Genomic DNA, 24,444 nt, shown 5'->3' on the forward strand with positions numbered 1-24,444 from the left:
AGTTACTGTGTGCACTAGGTATAAAATTGAGGCCTTTACTTAATAACTTCTCATCACACTCAGTTGACAAATATCCTGAGATGTTATGTACCATAGAACGTACTGGTATTGATGTTTCAACTGTGTCTAGTTTACTTTGTTCTTCCACATCTTCTTTATTGTCTGGTGTGGTACATATTCTTCTGATAATTTGCGTTTGTGTCTCTCCCTGCTCATAGAGCGTCCCCTCATTATACTCTTGTCCTTTCGGACTGGAAGGGGAAAAGGGAGCTCATTTGCTACTCCTATATTGGTAGTGTTACCTGTTTTATGAAGTAGCTTAGATCTGACAGTGCCATCATCTACTGGCAGTCTCTTATCAATCGGTCCCTTCACAACATGTATTGCAGGATATAAGTTAGTTCTATCTCTGACATTATTCTCAGTAATAGGTGTACTAGCTTCTTTAGTATTTGTTGTAATAGGGCTAGTCCCACTATCACTATGTAAGATAGTAATAACATCATCAGTATCATTAGAAGTGACAATGTTGTCAGTGTTAACTGTAGTTTGTACCCTATTGCTAGGAAACACATTGTCACGTACACAGTTGGTAGTATTCACAGTTTCACAAACATTATTAACAACATCAACATTCTCAAGAACAGCCCTAGGTTCAAAATTCGCTTGTCTAACATTGATAGGATCATTAGATTTAATAGTAGCATTATAATGACCATGTTTAGGCCAAACAAAGACCTGACCTAAATTAAAGTCTCTATGGTCTCTGATTATCTTGCTTCTCTTCTGTTGGAGGAGTTTCCGTTCTAGGGCTGATATTCCATCCAACAGACTCTCAAAAAGTGGTTCTATTACAGTACTTGGGAAGCAAGAGAAAATCTTCTTCTGTTGTTTCTTAATACTATTAGTAAGTAGTGCCTCTTCAGACGCAAAAAAGTCAATAAGTAGCTCCATGTACTGACAACATTGTCACTTCTAATGATACTGATGATGTTATTACTATCTTACATAGTGATAGTGGGACTAGCCCTATTACAACAAATACTAAAGAAGCTAGTACACCTATTACTGAGAATAATGTCAGAGATAGAACTAACTTATATCCTGCAGTACATGTTGTGAAGGGACCGATTGATAAGAGATTGCCAGTAGATGATGGCACTGTGAGATCTAAGTTACTTCATAAAACACATAACACTACCAATACAGGAGTAGTAAGTGAGCTCCCTTTTCCCCTTCCAGTCCGAAAGGACAAGAGTATAATGAGGGGACGCTCTATGAGCAGGGGGAGACACAAACGCAAATTATCAGAAGAATATGTACCACACCAGACAATAAAGAAGATGTGGAAGAACAAAGTAAACTAGACACAGTTGAAACATCAATACCAGTATGTTCTATGGTACATAACATCTCAGGATATTTGCTAACTGAGTGTGATGAGAAGTTATTAAGTAAAGGCCTCAATTTTATACCTAGTGCACACAGTAACTTTACTGATACTGTCGTAGACATGAGACTGTTTTGTCGAAATCTTATGCTCAAACTGTTATTTCATGATAAAATTGATAGTGAATTGACAGACATTAATGCTACTAGATCATTAAAGTTTAAGAAACTCAGTAACTTTGTACCACCTAATCATCCCTTAGTTGAGGCATACTTGAAACTTACTGAGGATGACCTATATAAATATTTCTCTCTTAAGAAATACAAGAGGAATGGTAATTTGACTAGAGCAGAGCAGACTAGTTTACATAAACTTCAGTCATTACAGACCATAACTATCAAACCAGCTGATAAAGGTGGTCGGATAGTAGTGATGGACACTAGCAAGTATCATGACGCTATGATTAAACTTCTGGATGACGATTTCTATTACTAGTCAGTGAACAAACAGTACAAGCTACCATTAGTCATGTAAACAGTATGCTATTTGACATGTTCAAAGGTGATATCTTGGATCAAGAATTGTTTGAATATCTTTTTGTTAAGAATCCTCTTGTACCAGCAATACACAGGTTACCAAAAATTCATAAGAATCCCATTGATCCACCAATGAGACCTATAGTGTCTGGCCAGGGCTGGATCACTGAGAACCTTTCAGTTTATGTTGAGAAACATCTACGACCTGTATTAGATAAAAACAGAGTTGTACTCAAAGATTCCAAACAGTTTTTAACAGATTTGTATGATTGTCTAAGTGGCATGTATGATCTTAATGGTTTGATTTTTGTAACGTTCGACATCCAGTCTCTGTTTACTGTGTTACCAAACAACATAGGCCTGATCTACATTACTGAGTATCTATTACTACATAGTGAATATACATCAGTTAAGGTAGACCTCATTGTACATTTTCTTCGCCTCATCCTGAATAATAATCTCTTTACTTATGACAAGAAGTTTTACCAGCAGCGAGGTGGCGTAGCTATGGGCACACCATGTGCCAATAGCTACGCCAATATGTTTCTGGCATATTGGGAATTTGAGAGCCTCTTTAATTTAGAAATGTTTAAACAACATGTAACTTTCTATAGACGTTTTGTCGATGACGTCTTTGTTTTATGGCGAGGCAGTGTTGATGATTTGTTGGTGTTTCATACCACATTGAACAACCTTACTGACTACTTAATTTTTAGTATGAATTATTCCAGAGATAAGATAGAATTCCTTGATCTGTATATAGAGAGATTAGCATGTGGTTTAATCAATACAGGTGTCTATAGGAAACCTTGTCATTTTAACACCCTATTGCAGCGTGATAGTATGCATCCACAACACATTTTCAAAAACATCATTAGAGGCCAGGGGATGAGAACATCTCGGCTTAATGCCACAGAAGAAGGTTTCTTAATGGAAGTGAGTGACCTCAAAACAAGATTAGAGGAACGTGGCTATAGCTCACACGAGATTGAGTCCAACCTCTTCGATGTCAATGAACTTAGATTGACCAGAGCAGCCCCTTATTTCGGACCAGTTATTGATGATGGTCCCATTATAATGAGTAATGGTAGTGATGATAGATCAGCTCATGTAAAGATCTCTATACCATATAGCACTGATTGTCCTGCGATTAAGAATATTATTATGAAACACTGGCCTATCCTTTGTAGTGATGACACCATTGGCAAACTTGTGGGGACTAAACCCTCTTTTTTATATAGGAACAAATTGAATTTAAGGAGAATGTTATGTTATTCCAAAAGGGATGAATGATCAGTGTCACCTGAATATACCAAACCACGTGGACATTGTAACTATTGTAATTCTCTTGACCCCAGTCCATTTTTTGAACATCCAGATACGCATATCAACTTCAGCATACGTGCTGAAGCTACCTGTGACACTATTCACATAGTCTATCTGGCAGTGTGCCAAACATGTGACGCATTTTATGTTGGTAAGACCAATCGTCACTTTAAAGACAGGATAAGAGAACATCTTTACCACATTAGGAAAGCTTCACCCCATAATGCTTTAGCTAAGCATGTAGTTCAAGCAGGTCCCGAGCATTACTTTTTGTTTAGAGCTCTTGAGAACATTAGACCTGATATACGAGGAGGTGACATTAGGAACCATACCGAGAGTAAGGAGAGTATGTGGATAGTCAGATTGAGAGCAGATAACGGTTCAGGCCTCAATGAGAGAGCCTCCATTAAACCCATGTTAAATAAACGGAGGAATGTTTGCAGATTTTACAACAAATGAAGAAATATATATGTTTTTTATTATATATGATATATATACTTATACATATATTTTTTGTAATATATATCTTTTCACTGCATATTTTAGAGCATTTTTGAGTGTTCATGAAGAGTTTTTTATATCTGTTTTATATATCTTAGTATGTCTATATGTTCTTATGTATATAGCTTTTATGTGGAAAGTATCTCATGAATATATAAACATGAAGCAGCTTTTGATAGGCCATTAGGAGATGCATCAATTGTATAAATGTAGCCTATGTGTTTGAAGGTCTTTGTTATGTGATCTGATGAAGCTCAAATGAATGAGTGAAAGCGCTTATCTGACCTGCAGTGGAATTAAAGTTGGATTTTAACCTGAGGATTTTGTTCTTGCATTCATCTTTTGTATTTTAACCTGAGGATTTTGTTCTTGCATTCATCTTGTGACTCTGCTTCAGCCCAGTTGCTCCTTCTGGTTTTGTTATTTTTATTCAAGTTTACTTGGCAGCACTGGGTGTTCATCCTGTTTATCAGCGAACAGTTTATCTCTATACTATTAAAATTGTCATTATTTCAAAATCTACAACTAACCTTACCTTACACTAAGACTTTTAATATGTAAGGAAGGTTTAATGGACAATCTATCATTTAAGCCTTTCCCTGCATCCGCTCTAAGGCAAATTATCCATTTCATTTCACATTCTTCAGTTACCATTTTAATATTTCCTCCCCTGGGGCTAGGTAAAATTACATCTACTGCCATAAACTCAAAGCTATGTGTAGGGCCAGTAGACATCACATGTTTCGCTAAAGCATTAGTTTGTAAGCCTGTTCTAATATTATAGAGATGCTCTCTAATCCTGTTCTTAAATTGTCTATCTGTTTTTCCTATATAAAATGAAAAACATTGTACACATTTAGCAAGATAAACAACGTGCTGAGTATCACAACTGGCATTACAACTGAAATTATACTGCTTGCCTGTATCTGGGTGGATAAAGCAGTTCGAACTATCAATATGATTACAAAAATTACATTTACCACATGGGTATGTCCCCTTCACTTCCAGTTCATTATTATTTGTAACTGTGTGACAGAGCAACCTCTTAATGTTCCTCCTATTCTTATATCTAAAACTGGGTTTATTTCCCACCATACTAGCTATTATAGGATCTATAAGAAGAACACCCCAATGCTTTTGAAAAATATTATAGATACTGTTTCTATCACCGGTGAAATACATTGGTATTTTTAACCTATTGTCAATGTGAGCTCTAGAATGAGAATCATTCCCAAGTTTATGTGAAAAATAAGACTTAGCCCTATTCTCTCTTAGTGAGTGTATGTCCTGCATACCAGTTGCAATGTCAGATTGGGTATATCCCCTGTCTGAAAGCCTAGATTTCAGGCCCTCTAATTCTCGGTTAAAGCCTATGTTAGTACTATTAAGCCTAGATGTCCGCATGGCCTGACCTTTTACAACATTCTGGAATACATACTTGGGATGCATACTTCTTCTGTGCAGCAAGGTGTTCTTATAACAATCCTTCCTGTATACACCTGTGACAAAGTTGCCATCATTCAATTTCTTAACAGATATATCTAAAAAACTTGCCTGTTCATAAGAGGCTGACGAGGTGAACCTCAAATACCCAGTGGTCCTATTCAGCTGATCAACAAACATATATAATGTTTCAACTGTATCATCCCAAATAAGAAACACATCATCTACAAAACGTTTATAAAAGTGGACACGTCTCATATATAAATCCATCTTATAAAGATCTTATCTTATAAAGATCTTATCTCTTATTAACTTGCATGTGGTCGGTTTTGCAAAGGCTGTGTGTTGTCTTATTAGGAAAGTTGGTAGGTGGTCACTAAAACTGTCTGGAAGGCAGCCAGAGTGATAGGTTTGAGTTGATCTATTTATCAGTATCCAGTCAAGAACTGACTGTCTGTTGATTGATTTATCAGTTCTTGTGGGTGTTTTAATGGTTTGAGAGAACCCATGGAGGTTGATGTAATTTGTGGGATTCCCTGAATTACATATTTGCCAGTCTATGTTAAAGTCACCCATAATAATAGTTTCCTGAGGTAGTGTCTCAGCGGCCCAGTTAAGTAAGTTCTTGAGGTTTGTTATTACCGGATGGCATCTAGCATCTAATTATGTTAATGACTTTTTTTGGAGTTAAGTTTGAGTCTAGAAAGAATAAGTTCAGTATTGCTCAAGTCAGGGTAGGAGATTTCCAATGATTCAGCTGTAAGGTGATTTTTAAATACTATTGAGACTCAATAGTATTTAAATTTCATTGTTATATCATTGCAATAGTACTTAAATATCATTGCTATATCACAGTATCCTGTGCATGCATTTGTATGTATATACATCTATGTGGAGGTCGAGAAATAACATCTCTGATGGGATGCATAGTTAATGAGAAATGTAAACCATCCTTATTTTGAAATTTTTAATGTGGAAAAATAAAGTCAAGGTACAATAACAGCATTCTGGCAAAGAATATAAACCTTAACAAAATGTATTTTTCCCAAAGAGCCCACAAAATATGCATATATGCAACTTAATTTTCTGAATAACTTCATACATAGTGTTTCTAATATAAATGCTGTAAAATAATAGAATCAACACTATCAATTATGCTGCGCATTTGCTAGTGGTTGGTATATCAGTATATTACAAAAACCTACAGCTGTTGACTTCTAAACCTGGGTTTTACATTTTATATAATGTTAATATTCTGCACATATGCACTGTGTTTCAATAATTAATACATAATCTAACTATACTAACTGCCATTATAGACAGATATGCTGTAGCCTTAGGTCAATAAAATGTCCATTTTCTGTCCTTTAGAATGGCAATGTGGGCAGTTCTCTTTATTTACACATTTATTTTATTTAATCACATGTTGATATATAGAGGTGCATATAATTTTACTGTCATAAGGTAGTGATTCAGTGTTATCTTCCAATGTCTTAAATGCTTTTAGTTGTAACAGCACAGATATTCTCACCCATCTTTCACATTAATGTGTATAACATGGTGTGCCTGGTATAGCCAGGTAATTCAGATCAGTGTGTAGTTTAATTAGATGGTTTTAACACTGGACAGGTGGTATTTGCAGTTAAAAAATCTGGCCAGTTTTCTATAAGCTCATTTGCTCTAACCTGATGGACATATATGAGACCCGCGTATTTGCACTTATCATACTTTACTTTGAATATCCCAAACAAAGAGTTGGGAGTCACTGTGATTTTGATTTTTAGTGTTTCCAGACAAACTCCAACAAAAGCGTCCTCTACATTGAAGGGTTTAATAACCTGAGCAATATCATAAATCTTTGAAGCCATGTCTATGGAAAAGAAATAGCCTCCCCCTATACAGTACGGAGGAAAATCATTCCTCTCATATAGCTCAGGGGGAATATAACATTTGTCTGCTTTAGATCGCGGTGGATGATGTCCTTGCAATAGGTAACCACTGAAATAGTTTTCCCGTGCTGGCACTTTTGGATCGATGGTGCGGACCAACAACTCGGTATTAATGAACATGTCAGAGTCTGTTTTTAGGGCATAAGAAGCATAGGGACAAAATTTCTTCAGCCATTCAAGTCCCATCATTGTTTTTATGGTCAGGTTGACATAGACATCCATGAAGTCCTGCTGAATGATGTCATGGAATGTCATGCTTTCTTCTTCTAGTATATCTTGAACAGACTTGGTAAATGTGCTTGGAAGGCCTGTTAAAAAAAGTCTTATAATTGTGACACCTGGCACCCAATTTTCATTACCCCAGGTCCTTCTGATTGCATGCCTTTGTTCAATCTCTGTGGGGTGTGTTGTGATGAGAAGAACCAGGAATGGAACATTTTGCTTACACTTGTCTGGTTCATTGATGACAAAATTATAGTTATATGGATAAACAAAGTCTAATGGATATATTTTGGGCACTGTGGATACAGTGGGTTTTGCATTGTCTGACTGACTTCTATTTTGTGACATCATAAATGTTATGTGCTTATACGATGCTTTAAGAGAAACAGAAAATGAAATAAGTAAAGTTGATGCAAAGAAGCCAATTATAATCATAATAAACTTGCTGACGTTTCCTATATTTTTCATGATTGTGATTTTCCCAGACAGCGTACAAGACTTGCCATTCACTTGCAATAAAAAGTTGTTTCTCCGTGTTTAAACTATACCTGCAAAAGAAAACAGAGAGATCATATAATGAAATGGGAAATAAAATATTACATTGTATCTCTACATATATGGAAACATCACAGTTGCTTTGAAGTTTTACAAACCACAAATACATCTAGTGTATATCAGGCTTGCCATGCTACAAAGTGTAAAACATGCTAATCAGGATAAAAACTTCTGTCACTCGCTTTGTGTTGTTTTTCATTTACTCTTATATATTTGCCATATCTAAAGATAAGGTAAGACAGATAAGATTCCTTCATTGTCATTGTACAAGTACAACAAAATTTGTAGCAATCCTCCTAAGGTGCATTCACATATAATAAATACGAACAAATACGAGAATACAGTACAATGCCAAACAATACAATTTAATGCAATGCAGTAAACAACTAAGTTATTGCACTTGTGTAAATTGCACATGAAAGGATTAAAGAGAGGTGCACAGGAATGTAAACATAAACCTAATATTGCAAATGGCTATTTGTACTCAGTGTGAGTATTTAGCACTGCTCAGTTCATTCAAGGCCCTGGGATAGAAACTGTTCTTAAGTCCATTTGTCCTAGATGGAATGGACCTGAACCATCTGCCAGAAGGCAGCAACTCAAAGAAGTGATGTTCAGGGTAAGAAGGGTCTTTCAAAATGTTGGCTGCCCTGCTGAGACAGCAAGAGCTGGAGAGTTCCTCCAAAGAGGGCAGTGAGCAGTCAATGATTTTCTGGGCAGAGTTCATAATCCTTTGAAGGGCCTTCCTATTTGCCACTCACCTGTTGGCACACTATGTGGAAATGCAGTATGCCAGCACACTTTCAATAAAACAGCAGTAAAAAGACACCAGTAAGTGCTCCTGTAGGTTGTTTTTCCTGAGGATCTTCAGGAATGAAGTTTCTGCTGTGCCTTTTTGAATGCCTCCATAGTGTTTATGGACCAAGACAGAGGTCTTCTGCCACATGTACACCTAGAAACTTGAAGGCAGGAACCCTTTCCACACAGTACCCCTTGATGTATACTGGGTTGTGATCTGTGTTGTGCCTCCAGAAAGACTCAAATCATCCCGGATGGCTGTCTGAATAATGACCCTACTTGGTCAACCCTTGCCCTAGTGATGTGGGCCCTGATGATAGACAGCAGGGGCAAAGGTGCAAAAATAAAAGGAAAAATACATCTGAAGTGATCTTTAATACTTTAATAGGGGTATAAAGATAGACAAATCTTTAAATGTAATCATTATACTTAAGCAGCAACCATTAAAACACTAATATTGTAGCATCTTGATAAATCCGCCCCATAAATCAGTCTCACATAAATTCTTTTAAAAAAAAAATGGCCACCGAGAACACTTTTAAACCCTTTGTTCGCAAAACACCAAAATATTTTCTCACTACACCGAATTTCAAATTTCTTTCTTTTAGATTCAGAAAATGCCTTACATCTTGGAAAAAATAACATCTGCTTCCTGTGTCTTTATTCACTATGATACAACCGGTCTCCTTTTTAATGCTATTAACATTTAAGAATAAAGTATTTCATTTTCCACCAACTTCTCAGATTCTCTCTTTCACTTTTTTATTATTTTTCATTTATCTCTTTTGAGGAACCTGAAAAATAGAAATAACATACAGTGGTGCAGTGGTTAACATTGTCACCTCACAGCAAGAGGTTCTCTGGTTCGATTCTCGGCTGGGGTGCCTTCTGTGTGGAGTTTGCATGTTCTCCCTGTGTTCACGTGGGTTTCCTCCGGGTACTCTGGTTTCCTCCCACATTCCAAAGACATGCATGTGGAGCATTTCTCCCCGGGCCTCCGCTGAAAACAGGCTCTGTGGAACCTAGTCGGACATTCCCGGTCAACAAATGTTAAATAAATAAAACATGGTCTCCAATTTTCTGCACTCATAAAACTGTGGCGGGAATTTAATAAAGCCTACATGGTCATTTTTGACAGTGTTGTGGCACGATGTACACACAGCATACTGCAAAGATTTTTAGATTCAGTAAACTCTGCATAGCGGTTCACACTCACACACAAACATAGTAATAGGTTCATAGGTAGGTACTAGGCTATCGGCACTGGGGCCTATACAAGCCCAGCCAAAAGGATACCCTGGTTTTTGCCACCCAAGAAAATTATTTTCCTGTGCCACTGTCGAGCAGAGCCACAGAGGTTCCCCAGGGTGACGCTGTCGAGCAGAGCCACAGAGGTGATCCCCAGGGTGAATTTCCTATTTCCCATCCAATCATCAAGATTTTTCTTGAAGAGTGCTAATGAGGAGCTTTTTTGATATAAATAGGTAGTTTATTCTAGAGTATGGGAAGTCTCTGGGACAGGAATCTATCCCTCCGGCATGTTCTGTTTATTGTGGTGACAAGGTTTAGGTCCCTAGAGCATGTAGCTCGGAGGGATTGGGATTTCTTTAGGAGTAGCATGTCCAACAGCTCTGGGTTTGACATAGCTTTGTATGTTAGGCAGAGATCACCTATGAGTAGGCGATATGCGACGGAGTAAAGCTGGAGTTTTTTGAGACCGTCTGCATATGGCATCTGTTTGACGCTGGTAATCCTCTTTGTGAGGTATTTCTGCGGCCTTTCCAGTTGTTGTAGATGTCTTGTGAGGTACATACCAAAAGGGGCATTGTACTCTGTAATGGGTCTAATGAGTGATGAGGAGAGGGGAACAATTACCTCTTTTTTTCTGGATGAGAAACCTTTTGTGATGAGGTGTGCCACATAGAAGGATTTCTTGATTTCTTGACTACTGTGGAGATGTGATTATCAAAGGAGAGACTACTGTCCACCCGTGTCCCAAGGTCTCTTATCACACTTTTGGTGTTAAGCATACTACTGCCTATGTTGTAGTTCATGGGTACAGAGTTTTTACCAAAGGGAATGACAATGCACTTTTTGGCATTGAGCTTGAGGCCATGGCTTTGACACCAGGCATCTGTCTCAGTGAGGCCCTTTTGTAGGATGTCCACATCATTAGGAGTTTCGATTATGGCTCCTAGTTTGCAGTCATCTGTGAACTTAGTTATCCAAAGACCTTCTGTGTTAGCCAAACAGGAGAGGACCCAGGACTGAACCCTGTGGTACTCCACTTGTCACTGTTCTGAAGTCGGATTTGGAGTCTGCTACTTTCACAGTGTGGGTTCTGTCAGTTAGCCAGTTGGCAACCCATCTTGTGACATAGGGATTTATACCATGTTTAGTGAGTTTATCTATAATTCCAGAGTGGGGGATGATGTCGAAAGCCTTGGCAAGATCTAGATAGGCTGTGTGAACCACCTAGTCTACGGCTTTGGTGACTGTTTCAAAGAAGTCAACCAGGTTTAGGAGACATGATCTGCCTTTTACAAACCTGAACTGGGTGGGGTCCAGAGTTTGGATATTACCAATGTCTTTGTTTATAAGTTCCATAATGATACTTTCCATGGCCTTGCAGACCAGGCTCATCAGTCTAATGGGGCAGTAGTTCCCGGGGTCCATGGTGGGTCCCCCCTTGTGGAGTGGGATAACCTTCACTGTGCGCCATTCAGCAGGCACAAAGCCTGAGGTGAGGCTATGACTGAACATGGTACTTAGGTGGGGTAATTTCCATGGCATGCAAATTACAGCACAAGTAGCTGAATTGTATGCTAATGAAGCCAAGTAACACGGTGGAATGATTCAACAATCTGTAAAACAACCATGCAGACTCCATGCTGGTGTTGCCCATGTATTTAAAAGTTTTCCGAAAACAGCCATGAAAAGGAGTCTACACTGAAACAAGACCAAGTAAAAGTTTGCAGATGTGTACAGAATTGACTGTAACATGTAACGTTACACACATTATGACATTCTTAACCATGATGAATGCTAGAAAATTAGATTAACAATAGCAGCAATTCCTTTTTAAGTGACATGACATTAATGCAGCTTTGCTCCCTTACCCCCAAATGAAGAATGTACTTGTAACTAATGTACAGTTAAAAGTGTAAACCCCATAAAACATACCATTCATACTGTTATGTAAGCATATGCAGTATGTATCTGATGGAATACATATGAAAACCTGCATTCCTCTGTGCAGATATATAGTGAAGTAATACCCTCCCTTGAGTGTACAACATTGGGCTCCCCTTCAGTTTCCCTGCCTACACGTTTACCAGCCATGTAGATTCAGGGCTGTCAGCATGGTGAAGAAGCAAATGAGGTCAAAACTCAATAGAATTGCTGAATCCCAAAATACTGTAACTGTGTAGGGATGTTCACTTTGTATAGGCACTTCCACAGTGTTTTTGTTCAATGGATGGCAACAGTGAATGATGACATCGGGGGGGGGGTGTGTTTCAGGTTAGACTAACAGAGGTGTACATGTAGGTCTGTGAAGTATAAAAGTGCATGTAAGTAGTACACAATTCACAAGATCTGTTTCATCCTCTTTATTGTTTATTAAAATGTATCATCTCTGTCTGCTTTAAGCTAAAATTTATTTTCTAATTTTTGTCATTGTTTGCATGATGCGGCACTCAGCATGACCATGGGAAATGGAGGAATGAATGGCAGGTTTCTTGGTGCTTGTCACATAACTATTCCTGTTGCAGGGGTTCCTATTATGTTACTGAAAAATAACGTAATTGAATCCTCAGAACATCGAAACGGCCGTATTTTGAAGATCGCATTGTGGGATCACAGTGCAGTGAAGAATGGGATATTTGCCCTTTACTTAATGTAGTGAAATCTCGAAGTTGGAATATATATTTAGTGGGGGGGGGGGTGTGGGGGCACAGTCCCCCACAATAAAAGTTTTTATATGTGGCCGTTTCAAAGTTCTGAGCTTTCGACTACATTACTTTTCAATAACGTAATATGGACCCCTGTTGCAGCACGTGTATGTGTATAGCTAGGGGATAGAAGGTCCTGAGTTTTAGTACAGGGTCTACAACCTTTCCTTCACTTTTTGAGCTACATATTTGCACAATATCACAGGAACGGATAAAAGTAATAAGATCAATAAAAGAGAAAAACGGGAAATGAAGTGCTCGCCACAAAAACAACCATAAAACAGTTAAAAACAGCACTTTGGAAGGAAATACCATGCTGCTGAGTGCAATTCTTTAATTCTACAATAAAACAATGTAAAACCAGACAATAAACCACATGAATGCTCACAACTGTAACATTGCATTTTCGTAACTATAAGGACTTCTTCAGATGAATGGTTGCACAATATCACAGGAACGGATAAAAGTAATAAGATCACCTGTGTTCTCCTTATTTCAGTGTTGGTACATGCAGTGAGAAGTAGCTGCACATCGAGCACTAATGACCACCAACAGACCTGATATATTCACTAAAGCAGCAGACGTTTCTCGTAGCTGCTATTTACAGAATAAGCAGGTGATTTTCAGTATGGTGGAGCTATTTAACAAGCTATAAAGCATCTATGTAGCCTACATTCTGTTTTTTCCTACATACTTCAATACCATGGAAGTAGAGATAAGAAAGTGTTAGCCTTGAAATAAAATTGTGTCAACTGCTGCATTTGCAAGGTAAGTCCTGAACCTAGAATGTATTCTTTAATAATATTATGGCATATTCTTGTATTTTTTAACCTGGTGCAGTAATGAAGTAAATAGTAGTGGATTTGTACACAAAATGCACTACCATGTGAAAGCAAACACTTATTATACTTATATGTGCCCATTACTATGTTTTATGTCTTATTCTTCCCATTTTTAATTACACTTTTTGCATGATGCGCCACATAGTGCAAACAGTGGAAGCAAGGAATTGGCTGTGATTATCTGGTTTGCACAAAACACTAGGAAGCAGCCAGCCTAAAATAGAAACCAGAAACATTCAATGAATGCCCTTGGCCATCGTGAAAAAATGCCCTGGAGTACAGATGGCATTGGGTTCTAGTGCAGAGTGTGCAACCTTTGCTTTACTGCTGTGACATTGCATTTTACAACAATGAAGAGCAACATAGACAACTGCTTCCTCAACATTCTTTTGGTAACAGGTTTAATTGAAGGACTGCCATACACATGGTCCTGGGTTCGAATACAGCATATCCCAAACAGTATTACTTTTATTGATAGAGTAATCTATGTATTATCACATCAATTACCTAATGTATGACCATGGGTATACTGTGTATTATAGCCCTGTAAATGTATTCTTGTATCTCAATCAGCATGGCTTTAACTGTTTTGAAAAACACATACATGACTACCTACACATGCAATTGCTTGCCACTGTTGCATTCAGCTTATTAGATGTTAGCAATGTGCCTTGCATTTGTGCACAGCTTACCTACATGCAAGTAGGAATAACTCCCATAAGTGTACACTTTGTTAACCATTGCTCAAATCTGCTGCTCACTGCACTAAGGGACTGTATATGATGCTTTCTTATTGGTGTTTATTGTCCATTTCCTTTGCAGTAAATATAAGTACATGTGGAAACACTGCACATTTAGGGCACATTCTAAGTATACATCATATATTCACAATACATACACATGTCCCCTTACTACCAAGCAGTACAACCCAGGGGTCTCAGTATTTTTTTACAAACATATATCAACCACACTACAAAGTGTAATATATAATATTGTGTGCTCCCTCATGGACAGAGCCAGTCAGTAGTGCTGACAACCTTGCTCTGCTAAATGCAAACATCCAATTATGCTCAATAAGAGTGTTTGTATTTTTACACAGCTAGGCTTCTACACACCTAGGACACACTCTACAGTTAGACTACTAGTCTCATATGAACCTAGAAATCTATGTGCCTATACAGGTTTCCAAACTTGTTGCCCCCCACATGGCCTGCTGATGTCATCTACTATAAGTTCACCTGCAGCCATGTAAAAGACAGACTTGTGCTGTAGTGCTTGCATAAACTACTGATTTCTGTAGTCTGTGCAGTCAGATAGGTAGGGGTTCTGTTCTCATTGCAGTGAAGTGCATGTGTGTCTAGCCAGAAGAGCAGGTGTGTATCCTGCAGTTATCACCCAAATCCCATGAATTGACAGTATTTTAATAATTGCACCTGCCTACACATCCATTTCAGGCAGGCCTCCCAACTTTGCTCCAAACTGCACTGCTGATGTCATCCATTATAAGTTGACCTACAGCCATACAAATTGATTTTATTTATCTATTTACATTTGTTTATTGGGTAGTGTCCAACTGGGCTGGTTGTCTGTTTTTGGTGGAGACCCAGAGAGAAAAGCTGCAAATACAATACAATTAAACAGTACTGAATTTACAATATTAAGATTTGAATAATACCCTATATAAACATGTCAAAGTAAAAATAGCTAAAATATTGCACATAAAGAACAATGTGGAATGTAAATTACATATTCTTTGATGACTGAGTAATAATTTGAAGCTGACAGAGAGCATGCCACTAGACAATATCTGAGACAGTATAGTGTGTGGAAAGCTTGGAGAGACATAGTTGCAATAAAGAAAGAATTTAAATCTAACAGAGAGCAAACAGTCATTAACACAATGAAGAAAAAATATCTTGAGCTGTATAAAGGAGAAAGAGAGTAGGTGACAAATACCAGGAGAGAGGGAGTTATCCAGGAGAGCTACAGGGGCAGAGCCAGTTACTTTTAAGATATTATTATTTTTTTTTTTAAAGAAGTATAGCGGGGAATGTTTTGTATGTTTACATGAAGATAATTCCAGTACTTAGCTATTTTGTTTGAGTAGAGGGAGTCCCCATGGTAGTTATGAGACTGTGTTATTTTGAGCAGTCATCTGTTGGAAGACCTGAGAGACCTGTAGCTGGACCAGGATTGAAATTGCAGGGCAGTGATTGGGGTTGTGAATGATTTTGTGAGTGAGGGTAAGTTGGTTTCATTTTAACAGATTGGGGAGTTCAAGCCAGTTTAGTTGTTGAAGAGCAGTACAATGATGGGATTTATGGGGGAGATTGGTGGCAAACCTTGCTATTTTGTTACAACAGAGCTCTGGGTTATGAAGGTTAGCCTTGTGTAAGTTGAAGTTGTGTGAGGAGTATAGAAGAGTAGCTAGAAGTTGAGATCTAGCTGTATCTAGCCTGGGTTGTGGTGTTAAGTAAGGTTTGGCCTTACAGAGAACACTGAGTTTAGCATGCACTTTTAAAGTCAGACTTCTGCCATGGCACTTGCATAAAATACTATATTCCATAGTCTGTGTACTTAGGTAGGGGTTCTGTTCTCACTGCAGATCAATGCCATGTGGGTGTATCTCTACACAGCAGAGTAGATACACTATTTTACAGTTACTTCTCCAATGGTATGGCTTGTCATTATTTTGATACTTACACAAGCCTACACATCCATTTCATGCAGCCCATACAACCTCTTGTCTTCCGCATGGCCTGCTGATGTCATCCACTATATGATGACCTGCAGCCATGTAAACATCAGATTTCACCCATGACACTTGCTTAAAGTATTGTGTTCTTTATTCCATGTATTTAGATAGGTAGGGGTTCTATTCACACTGCAGTCAAGTGTGTGTGTACTGTTAGCTGATATTACAGAGAGCATTTTACACCAGCATGTGGGACACTGATATTACCATATGCTCAACAGACAATGCTGATGTCATTGGCCATATCAGATTATTGCATATGCAGTCATCCCACCAGGGTATAATCAGAATCTGGTCTGGAGCCCAGGCAGACATCACCTCATCAGATACCAGACAGATTACAGTTTGTTTGTTTGTCTTTCAGCTTTTTCCCGGTAAGGGGTCACCACAGATGAACTCCAGTCCGTTAATGATTGGCAGTAGATTTTTTTATGAAATGCCAAGGTGCCAGCTCAATGCCCAACCTTCAACGAAGGCATGCCCATTTAAGCACGCATGTCTTTCGAATGCTACCCAACCATGGGGAGGACATGCGGACTCTACACAGAAGGCACTCCCAAGCCATGCTGAGAATCGAACGGGAGAACCTCTTGCTGTGAGGTAACAATGTTACCAAATCTATCTACATACATCATGGTATGGTTAGTAGGCCCTATATTATCTTGGGAAATCCCTGGGGACTTGTCCAGCTGCTGCATGTGTCTAGTCAGGTTCATGCAAAAGACACCATTATGCTGTGTTACTGTTCTGATGAGATTTGGCTACAGTGCTATCATAGAATCCTTAGATCTGAACCCGATGGTGTCCTTTTGATACTTACACAAGCCTACACATCCATTTCATGCAGCCCATACAGCCTCTTGTCTTCCACATGGCCTGCTGATATCATCCACTATATGATGACCTGCAGCCATGTAAACATCAGATTTCACCCATGACACTTGCTTAAAGTATTGTGTTCTTTATTCCATGTATTTAGATAGATAGGAGTTCTATTCACACTGAAGTCAAGTGTTGGGTTGGAAGGGTGGCCTAATGGTTAAGGTGTTTGTCTTACAAAACACAAGGTGCAGGGTTTGAGTCTCACAAGGGATAACTGGCTAGGCTTACAATGGCTCGCAAGGGCAGTTAGCCTAGTAGTAACCTATGAACCTTTATGATCTGCACCATACATATGTAGTGGAAAACATTAAAGAGGGGAAAGTTAGAAAGTAATGAGACACATTGCAGTTCCTGACTTCACAACCCTTACATGAGAATACACTCAAAAGTACTGAAATGATGATGCTATCTGCTGTATAACTTGGCAAGGCAAACATAAGTGACAGGTACAAATATCAGTTCAACACAAATGCAGATATACTAAGCACTAATTTAGCTATGCACCCTGTGCATGAGACACAAAGCTTTTGTATTCCTTAATCCAAAAGAGAGAAAACAGGAATATGGCAGATTTCTCATCATTTGCACAGGGGGCAGGAGGTCTAAGCTGACACAAAAGGTTGGTGAGTGCATGTGAGTAAGAAAAGGAAGTAGGCAGGTTCAACCATGTAACTGTTGTATGTGTTTCTGTAGGGGGTCCGCCATGTGAAAATAGTGTGTGGGAGGCTGCATGAACACAGCCAAGCTCAGTGCTAGCTCTACATCTTGGTATGTTGGCCAGGTGTGAGCAGTGCATAGTAGAGTTGGCAGTTCATCATTGTCACACCCAACTATGAAAACTGGATCTGCCAGAAGTGGCACTGGCATCTCCATGCCCAAGGTCAGAAGCAATACTACTTCCTGAATGTGCCTTATAGCTGTTGGACATACTCCCTTAACTGGAATGCTCAGAACTATGACCCCATGGCCTGCTATGTCAGGGTGTGTACAGCAGGCTCACCAATGGACCAGTGAAAGTATTGCCACTATGGCAGTGTGATCAGGCATGGCCACATTCGCTATCAACAGATGTTGTGGCTGACTTATGCCAGTGAGGATGCAGTTCCCCTCCCAGTAGATGTTCCATCATAGACACTGGTTATTCCATGACAGACTCCCCTCGGTCCATCACAGACACCCCTCATTCCAAAGTGTCAATCAATCCAGTGATTTGGCACCATAGTGGAGTCAGTCATGCATGTCAGACTGTGCCACATCTACAACCCTGAGCATTTGTCTTGAGCACCTTTCTGAACATGCCTTTGCCTCGGTGATGGGCCTAAGAATACGTTGAGTCACACAGGAAGAGGTACCTGCACCAGTTGGAAGAGGGACAGCAGACCCCCTCTGAGCAGCCCTACCAACCCTCTTGAATTGCACCTTGCCCACACTTTGGCTACAGCCAGAGTCAACAGGCACTGAAGACGCAGTAGGCACACATCCCTGATCAATGTCCTCTCCTTCCACCTGTCCAATATCTGTGGGCTTAGTGGACTGGGTGGGCATAGGCTGGATGTCACCTTCTGTCAGATTCAACCTGTGCAACCCCCAACTGTGCCTTGTTTTACCACCACCATCATCAGTGTCTGCTGAGCCATTGACATCAGATGTCACAGGGCCCACACTCCCACTGTCATGGTCACTTGTGATAAAAAGGAAGAAACACAGGCATACATTATCACCTGAACTACTATGGCGCAATATATGCTAAACAACTAACAGTGCTGCCTTTATTACAGACAGTAAAGCAATACACACAACAGGCCTAAAATGACACATTATGATACTTATTTAAATTGATTTGCAGTACTGACTTAAATTTATGTGGCTTACCATATGCAGGAGGCACATTTTGTTGGATTCATGGTGTTCCTAAAATAAGTTAACTAAGAAGTAAGAGCAACATCATCATATTTAAAAATAAGACAGGAAGTAATAGATGCACTCCTCTATATCTGCATTAACTGCACATTCAATAAGAACATGGTTAACAACTCCAAACTAAGCTTATAACTGTAGCAATCTTCAATTCACCCTCAGAAAAAAAAGACGTGACACAGAAGTAAATTTTATTTCAAATTTTTTACTGTACAACAGTATTCAACTAGTCATATAACAAAGCCTACCCAAAAGCTCCTCTTGGGATTCAGAAGGAGTAATGCCCATGTCAAAGACATGATGTGGTCCACTCTGTTGTGAGTTCTCATGTTGAAGGATATTCACCAGGAACTCTTTAGTGGGAGTAAGAGGTGGTTCTGTAGCAAGCCCTCCCCAGTTACCCTTTGGTCTTGGGCAACTGCAGCTGCTTACCTCTGTGCAGTGGTAACCATGTCAATGGTCCTGTGGTGCACCTGTTCATATGTCTGGCTGTGACCACCCACAGAACTGATGTCAACAATAAGCTGCCATACTTGTAGCCTTTGTTGCTTACGGGGCGACCCCTTCCCAGCAGAAATGCCCCATGTTGATGGACAGCATCAACAATGGTATTCTTTTCCACTTCACTGAATGGAGGTCTCTACCTCACTGACAGTGTTTGTGTCCTAAAAGACAACAGAATGATAATACACATAAGTATCACATAACTACAAAGTAACTGTTTCCAGATAAAATAGCAAAGGTAGGCAGTCAGTAGTACCCACTAGAAAAACATAAAACAGTCTACAGCTGTGAAGTATCAACAGGCAGGATGCAAAACAAGGACAGTAGCAAGAACTACATATCCTTGTATGTTCCATAGCAGTAACTCAACTGTGCTCATCCTCCTCAAAAGATCAGTGCATTCTAGTTTGTGACATAACAGCAACTATTCTTTCCTCCCCCCACCCACAAAACAACAGGCAAATGAACCATTCTGCTTATAAAACATCTTTGAAATGCTAAACTTGTTTTCAAAGGTTCTGTCCCTGAAACATCTGTATATATTTATCACACAGCATTCTATTTTCATGTATTGGCAATCACGTGTACCTCTGAAATGGCTTGACAAACATGGCCATGCCATCAGTACACTTCTAACTAATGCATATAGTAAGTGTAAAAGCCTTTGCTTCACATTATTCATTAATATATTTTAGCATATGCATTATGTAGGTAACAAAATGGGAGGATACCTCCTGGAGTTCAATACTCCTCTGTAAAGATACCTTTGGAAGAAATTTGCTTTTATGAGGTCCTGCAAGCATGGTTAGCTACACATTTGCTTTTTTATAATGGAGTAGAGTATTAATGGATTGAATCTCTCTTGGCCTGTGTTTTAGAGATGCTAATTACAGCATCAGTAGCTGAATTGCATGCTAATCAACCAATTTGGTGGAGCTAATCAACAAGTTATAAAGCAACCATGTAGACTCCATACTGGGTTTTCCTGTAGATTTCAAAAGTAGTGGAGGACATACACAGAAAGTCTACTCAGACAGAATGATAGGAGCTGCTGCTGCCAATAGGCCTAGGCAGAGATAGAGAAGAGTTTTCAGGCCACATTTAACTTATCACAACATGGGCACTGTAGAATGCTACAGGGTGGACAGGCAAACAATGTACAATCTCTGTGACCTCTGCCAGTCTCAACTCAGAGCCAGAGCCTTTACCTCCCCATGCATTTTTTAACACTTTTATTGAATTATCACTTGTGACATATGCAAATTTACATTTATACAAAAGTAATCAAACTATTGACTGTGCACTGCTTGCATCACAGTCAGCCCTGAAATAACACTACGGCAACTGCTGCATTTACAAGGTAAGTTCTGAACATGTAATGTATTGTATAATAATGTTTGATTTTTATTTAACATTTGTTTACCAGGAAAGTCTGACTGGAACAGAGCCCATTTTCAGCAGAGGCTCGGGAAGAAATTCTCCAGACTCATGTCTTTGGAATGTAGGAGGAAATCAGACCACCCAGCAGAAACCCACATGAATGCAGGCAAGACATGCAGACTCCACACAAGAAGGCATCCCAGCTGATAATTGAACCCGAGAACCTCTTGCTGTTAGACAACAATGCTAACTGCTACACCACTGCATCTTGTGGCATGTCCTTGTATTTCATTGCTTGGTACAGTAAGCAGCAAAAGGTGGAAGATTTGTACAGAAATTAACATAGCATGTGACAGCAAAGAGCTATTTGATTTGTATGTCTCCATTAGCATGGAGCAGGCCTCAGGCAAAGATTCACACATTCATACCTCTCCAAAGTATTAATGATTACTATATGCCCTCAGTTTTGCACCATACATTTGTAATGGGAAATCATAACAGAGAGAAGTTAGAAAGTAATGACACACATTGCAGTTGACTTCACAACCCTCACAAGATCAAACAGGCAGGGTGCAAAACAAGGAGAGTAAAAAGAGCAACATATCCTCATTTGTGTCAAGACAGTAGCTCAGTCTGGGTCCTCCCTTGAAAGAACAATGTACCCTTGCATGTACAATAACAGGAACTCACCTTTGCCCCCCCCAAAAAGAGCAATCTATGTTTATTTGTGTCATCCATGGTAACTGCAGATCATAGTATCCCCAGTTAATATCCTCACACATTTTAAGGTAAATGATATAGACTGGCTTACACACTAAATGTCTCAGAGTACTGGTCAGATAATTGATGAATGACAAAGAAACACAGAAAGGTAAGACAGAGCTGTATATTTGCAAGGAATAATCATAATAAGTTATGATATATGCACTACATACAAATATATTAAATATAATAAATGTACAAATGAAAGTTTATGCCTTGATATCAGAGTACATTCAGTTGCACTTCGTTGTGTGAGGAATTGCTTCATTTCTTTGCTGGTAAAAATGGATAAGGCACCCATCTGGGGCCATCGGGTGCTGATTTGTCTAAACATGGGATAAACTCTTGGCTAGGCTTATAAGGGCCTCAGGACCAATAGCCTAATAACTTCCTATGATCCTGTTTTCTGAAGGTGCATTGGAGTGAGAGTTGAGATCCAGACCTATGTAGACATATCTCATGTGTACTAATATTTTCTACTACGTATGTCATAGATTGATTTTCCTCATTTCAAACCTTTCTCATTTTTTTATTTTTTATTTTTTTTTTGTTTGTTTTTTTATTATGGGGCCACTGTTTGCACAATGAGCTACATAGCACAAACATGATTGTCTATGCTCATCTGGTTTGCATGCAGAGAGGCAATACTCAAACTGGTCGACTGGCCCACTCAGGTATCAGACAGCCACACATATAAACTGGATGCTTTCAATCAAGACTGTTGGCCATCACGCAAATATTTTGCCTGGCAGTGCGCACCCTTGAGCACTGTATTTTCATGATGGTAAGCGATGCACAACTCCTTCAAATGTTGCAAAACCAAAAACATTCTCAGTAAACACGATACCTGCATTTGGTGGGAAAACATCATTCTACATTGGTCTTGATCTGTGGTAGGCATGGCAGGTGTTTGTGGAGAGGTTTTGAGATTCCATACTCAAAGATGGGGTGTCCAAGAGTCCAAAGTGTTTGTTGGACTCCTAGTGAATAAACATGGGCTCAGGCTTTTGCATTAGGATTATTGTGGCTTGGATTACAAGTCAGAGACATGGACGAGTCTTGCCCAAGCTTTCACCAGTGTTACCAGTATCTCCTGCACTAGTGAACAATGTAGGAATCACTACAGAATCCTCCAGATGAGGAAGAGGGATACACTCAACTGTTGGATTGAGGAATGTAGGATTGGGGGCATCCCACAGATGTGGAAGTATCACTTACAGAGAGTAATTATAAGAGTTAAAATCTGGATATAGTCAGGATTGGTATTCATAATGGTACTCTGTTCTGTTTTTTTTTTTCTGTAGCCATCATAGACCGAGAATTGAATTTGTGAACCCATGCCCCTAGATTGCCATGGATGCAAGAAGTATGTGGTATGTATGCATCCAAACAGTCATGTTATTTTAGCATTAAAAGTAAAGACATCTTTATTGTTTTATTATACAGTTGTATCAAATTGAGTATTCATCTCTCAACTGTAACAGGAATGTATGCATACATTAGTATGGAGGTCAAAACAACAGTTCAATATTAGAGAGCAGACAGAGGTTGCGAGTTCAAAAACCACACTTCCCAAATATACAATACTGTTAAGGTTTCATCGATATTGCAATGTAACATCAGAACTCTAACGCATTGGAACCAATGGCCTGCTGTAAACTCTAATCAGTATAATTGGAAAATGCATATGTGCAATATATGCACACATAAAAGGATTGCTTGCTGCAATCTGTAGTATAGTGTGCATCTGTTATGAGCTTGGTAGTCTTAACAGTAATTAAGTTGTTAGGAGTTGGTAGTCTTAAAAGTAAATGTAACAGAATTGAATCAAATAATGGTACCAATGCATTGTATGTTACCTATTAAGTTGCTAATGTTCTCATTTTTTCACACTCCAACCCTTAGCTTTTCTTTTTTATTTATTTATTTATTTATTTTTATTTTTTGTTTATTTTTCCCACAGCACAATGGAGTAGGCCTGCCTCACAGGATCTACTGGCCCCCTCCAATGGCTATGGCACCAAGGCCCAACACATCTAGGATGCAACCTGGTAACACCCCATCTGCTGCCCCTGTACTACCTGATCCTCAGGTAGTTCTGGTCCACAGGGTAGGCCAGTGGATCCCTCTGGAAGCAGTGGCAGAGGTGGTGATTTTATCACCTGCAATGAACTGCCATGGTTGGTGCGTATGATTATGCGCCACACAATTCGTACACACCTATGCTGGATGGAGACACTGCTCTCCATCATTGTACTGAATAACATGAGGAGACATAGACAAGAAACACAAAACGATAAACCAGCTCACTGACTTAGGACAAGAATATTTAATCCACAAATTGACACCGAAAAGTGCCTGTAAAATCCAACAAGTACTTAAAGAACTTTGAAGCGCTTTTCGTTTGTCATCAGGCAAACTTCCTCAGAAAGTAACAAGTAAGCTCAATAAACAAACTTTTAAATAAGAAAGCGCGGGAAACCTATTCTAGATTTAAAGCTGTACACACTTAAAAACTATACAAGTAAGTTAATCATCGTTCTTATAAAAACCTTATTATAAATCATAAAACACACATAAATAAATAAGAAAAACAATATACTCATACATCAAAATAGTGACATGTTGTGTTAAACAATAAAGGAACACGGGAATATTTAAGTGTGAGAATTGTAACCACTGTAGACACGTAGATTGTACTAATCAATTTACGATTAATGGTACTCGTT

The 24,444-nt window shown here is 39.0% G+C and overlaps 1 protein-coding gene across 3 annotated transcripts in view; it reads right to left on the bottom strand.

Moving 5' to 3' along the window:
• Positions 1–5,882: 5,882 nt before the first annotated feature.
• The window catches only part of LOC122794619 (beta-1,3-galactosyltransferase 2-like), a 409,827-nt gene continuing 391,265 nt past the window's right edge, over positions 5,883–24,444 (bottom strand). For all 3 annotated transcript variants that reach the window (XM_044063192.1, XM_044063194.1, XM_044063193.1), the window contains one exon: positions 5,883–7,915. In XM_044063192.1, coding sequence (XP_043919127.1) covers positions 6,798–7,835 — 1,038 coding nt within the window. In that variant the 5' untranslated portion in view covers positions 7,836–7,915 and the 3' untranslated portion in view covers positions 5,883–6,797. The remainder of the gene's footprint in view (positions 7,916–24,444) is intronic.

This window comes from Protopterus annectens, chromosome 2.part1 (genome assembly GCF_019279795.1).
Source record: "Protopterus annectens isolate FY-2018-M chromosome 2.part1, PAN1.0, whole genome shotgun sequence".
NCBI classification, from domain to species: Eukaryota; Metazoa; Chordata; order Ceratodontiformes; family Protopteridae; genus Protopterus; species Protopterus annectens.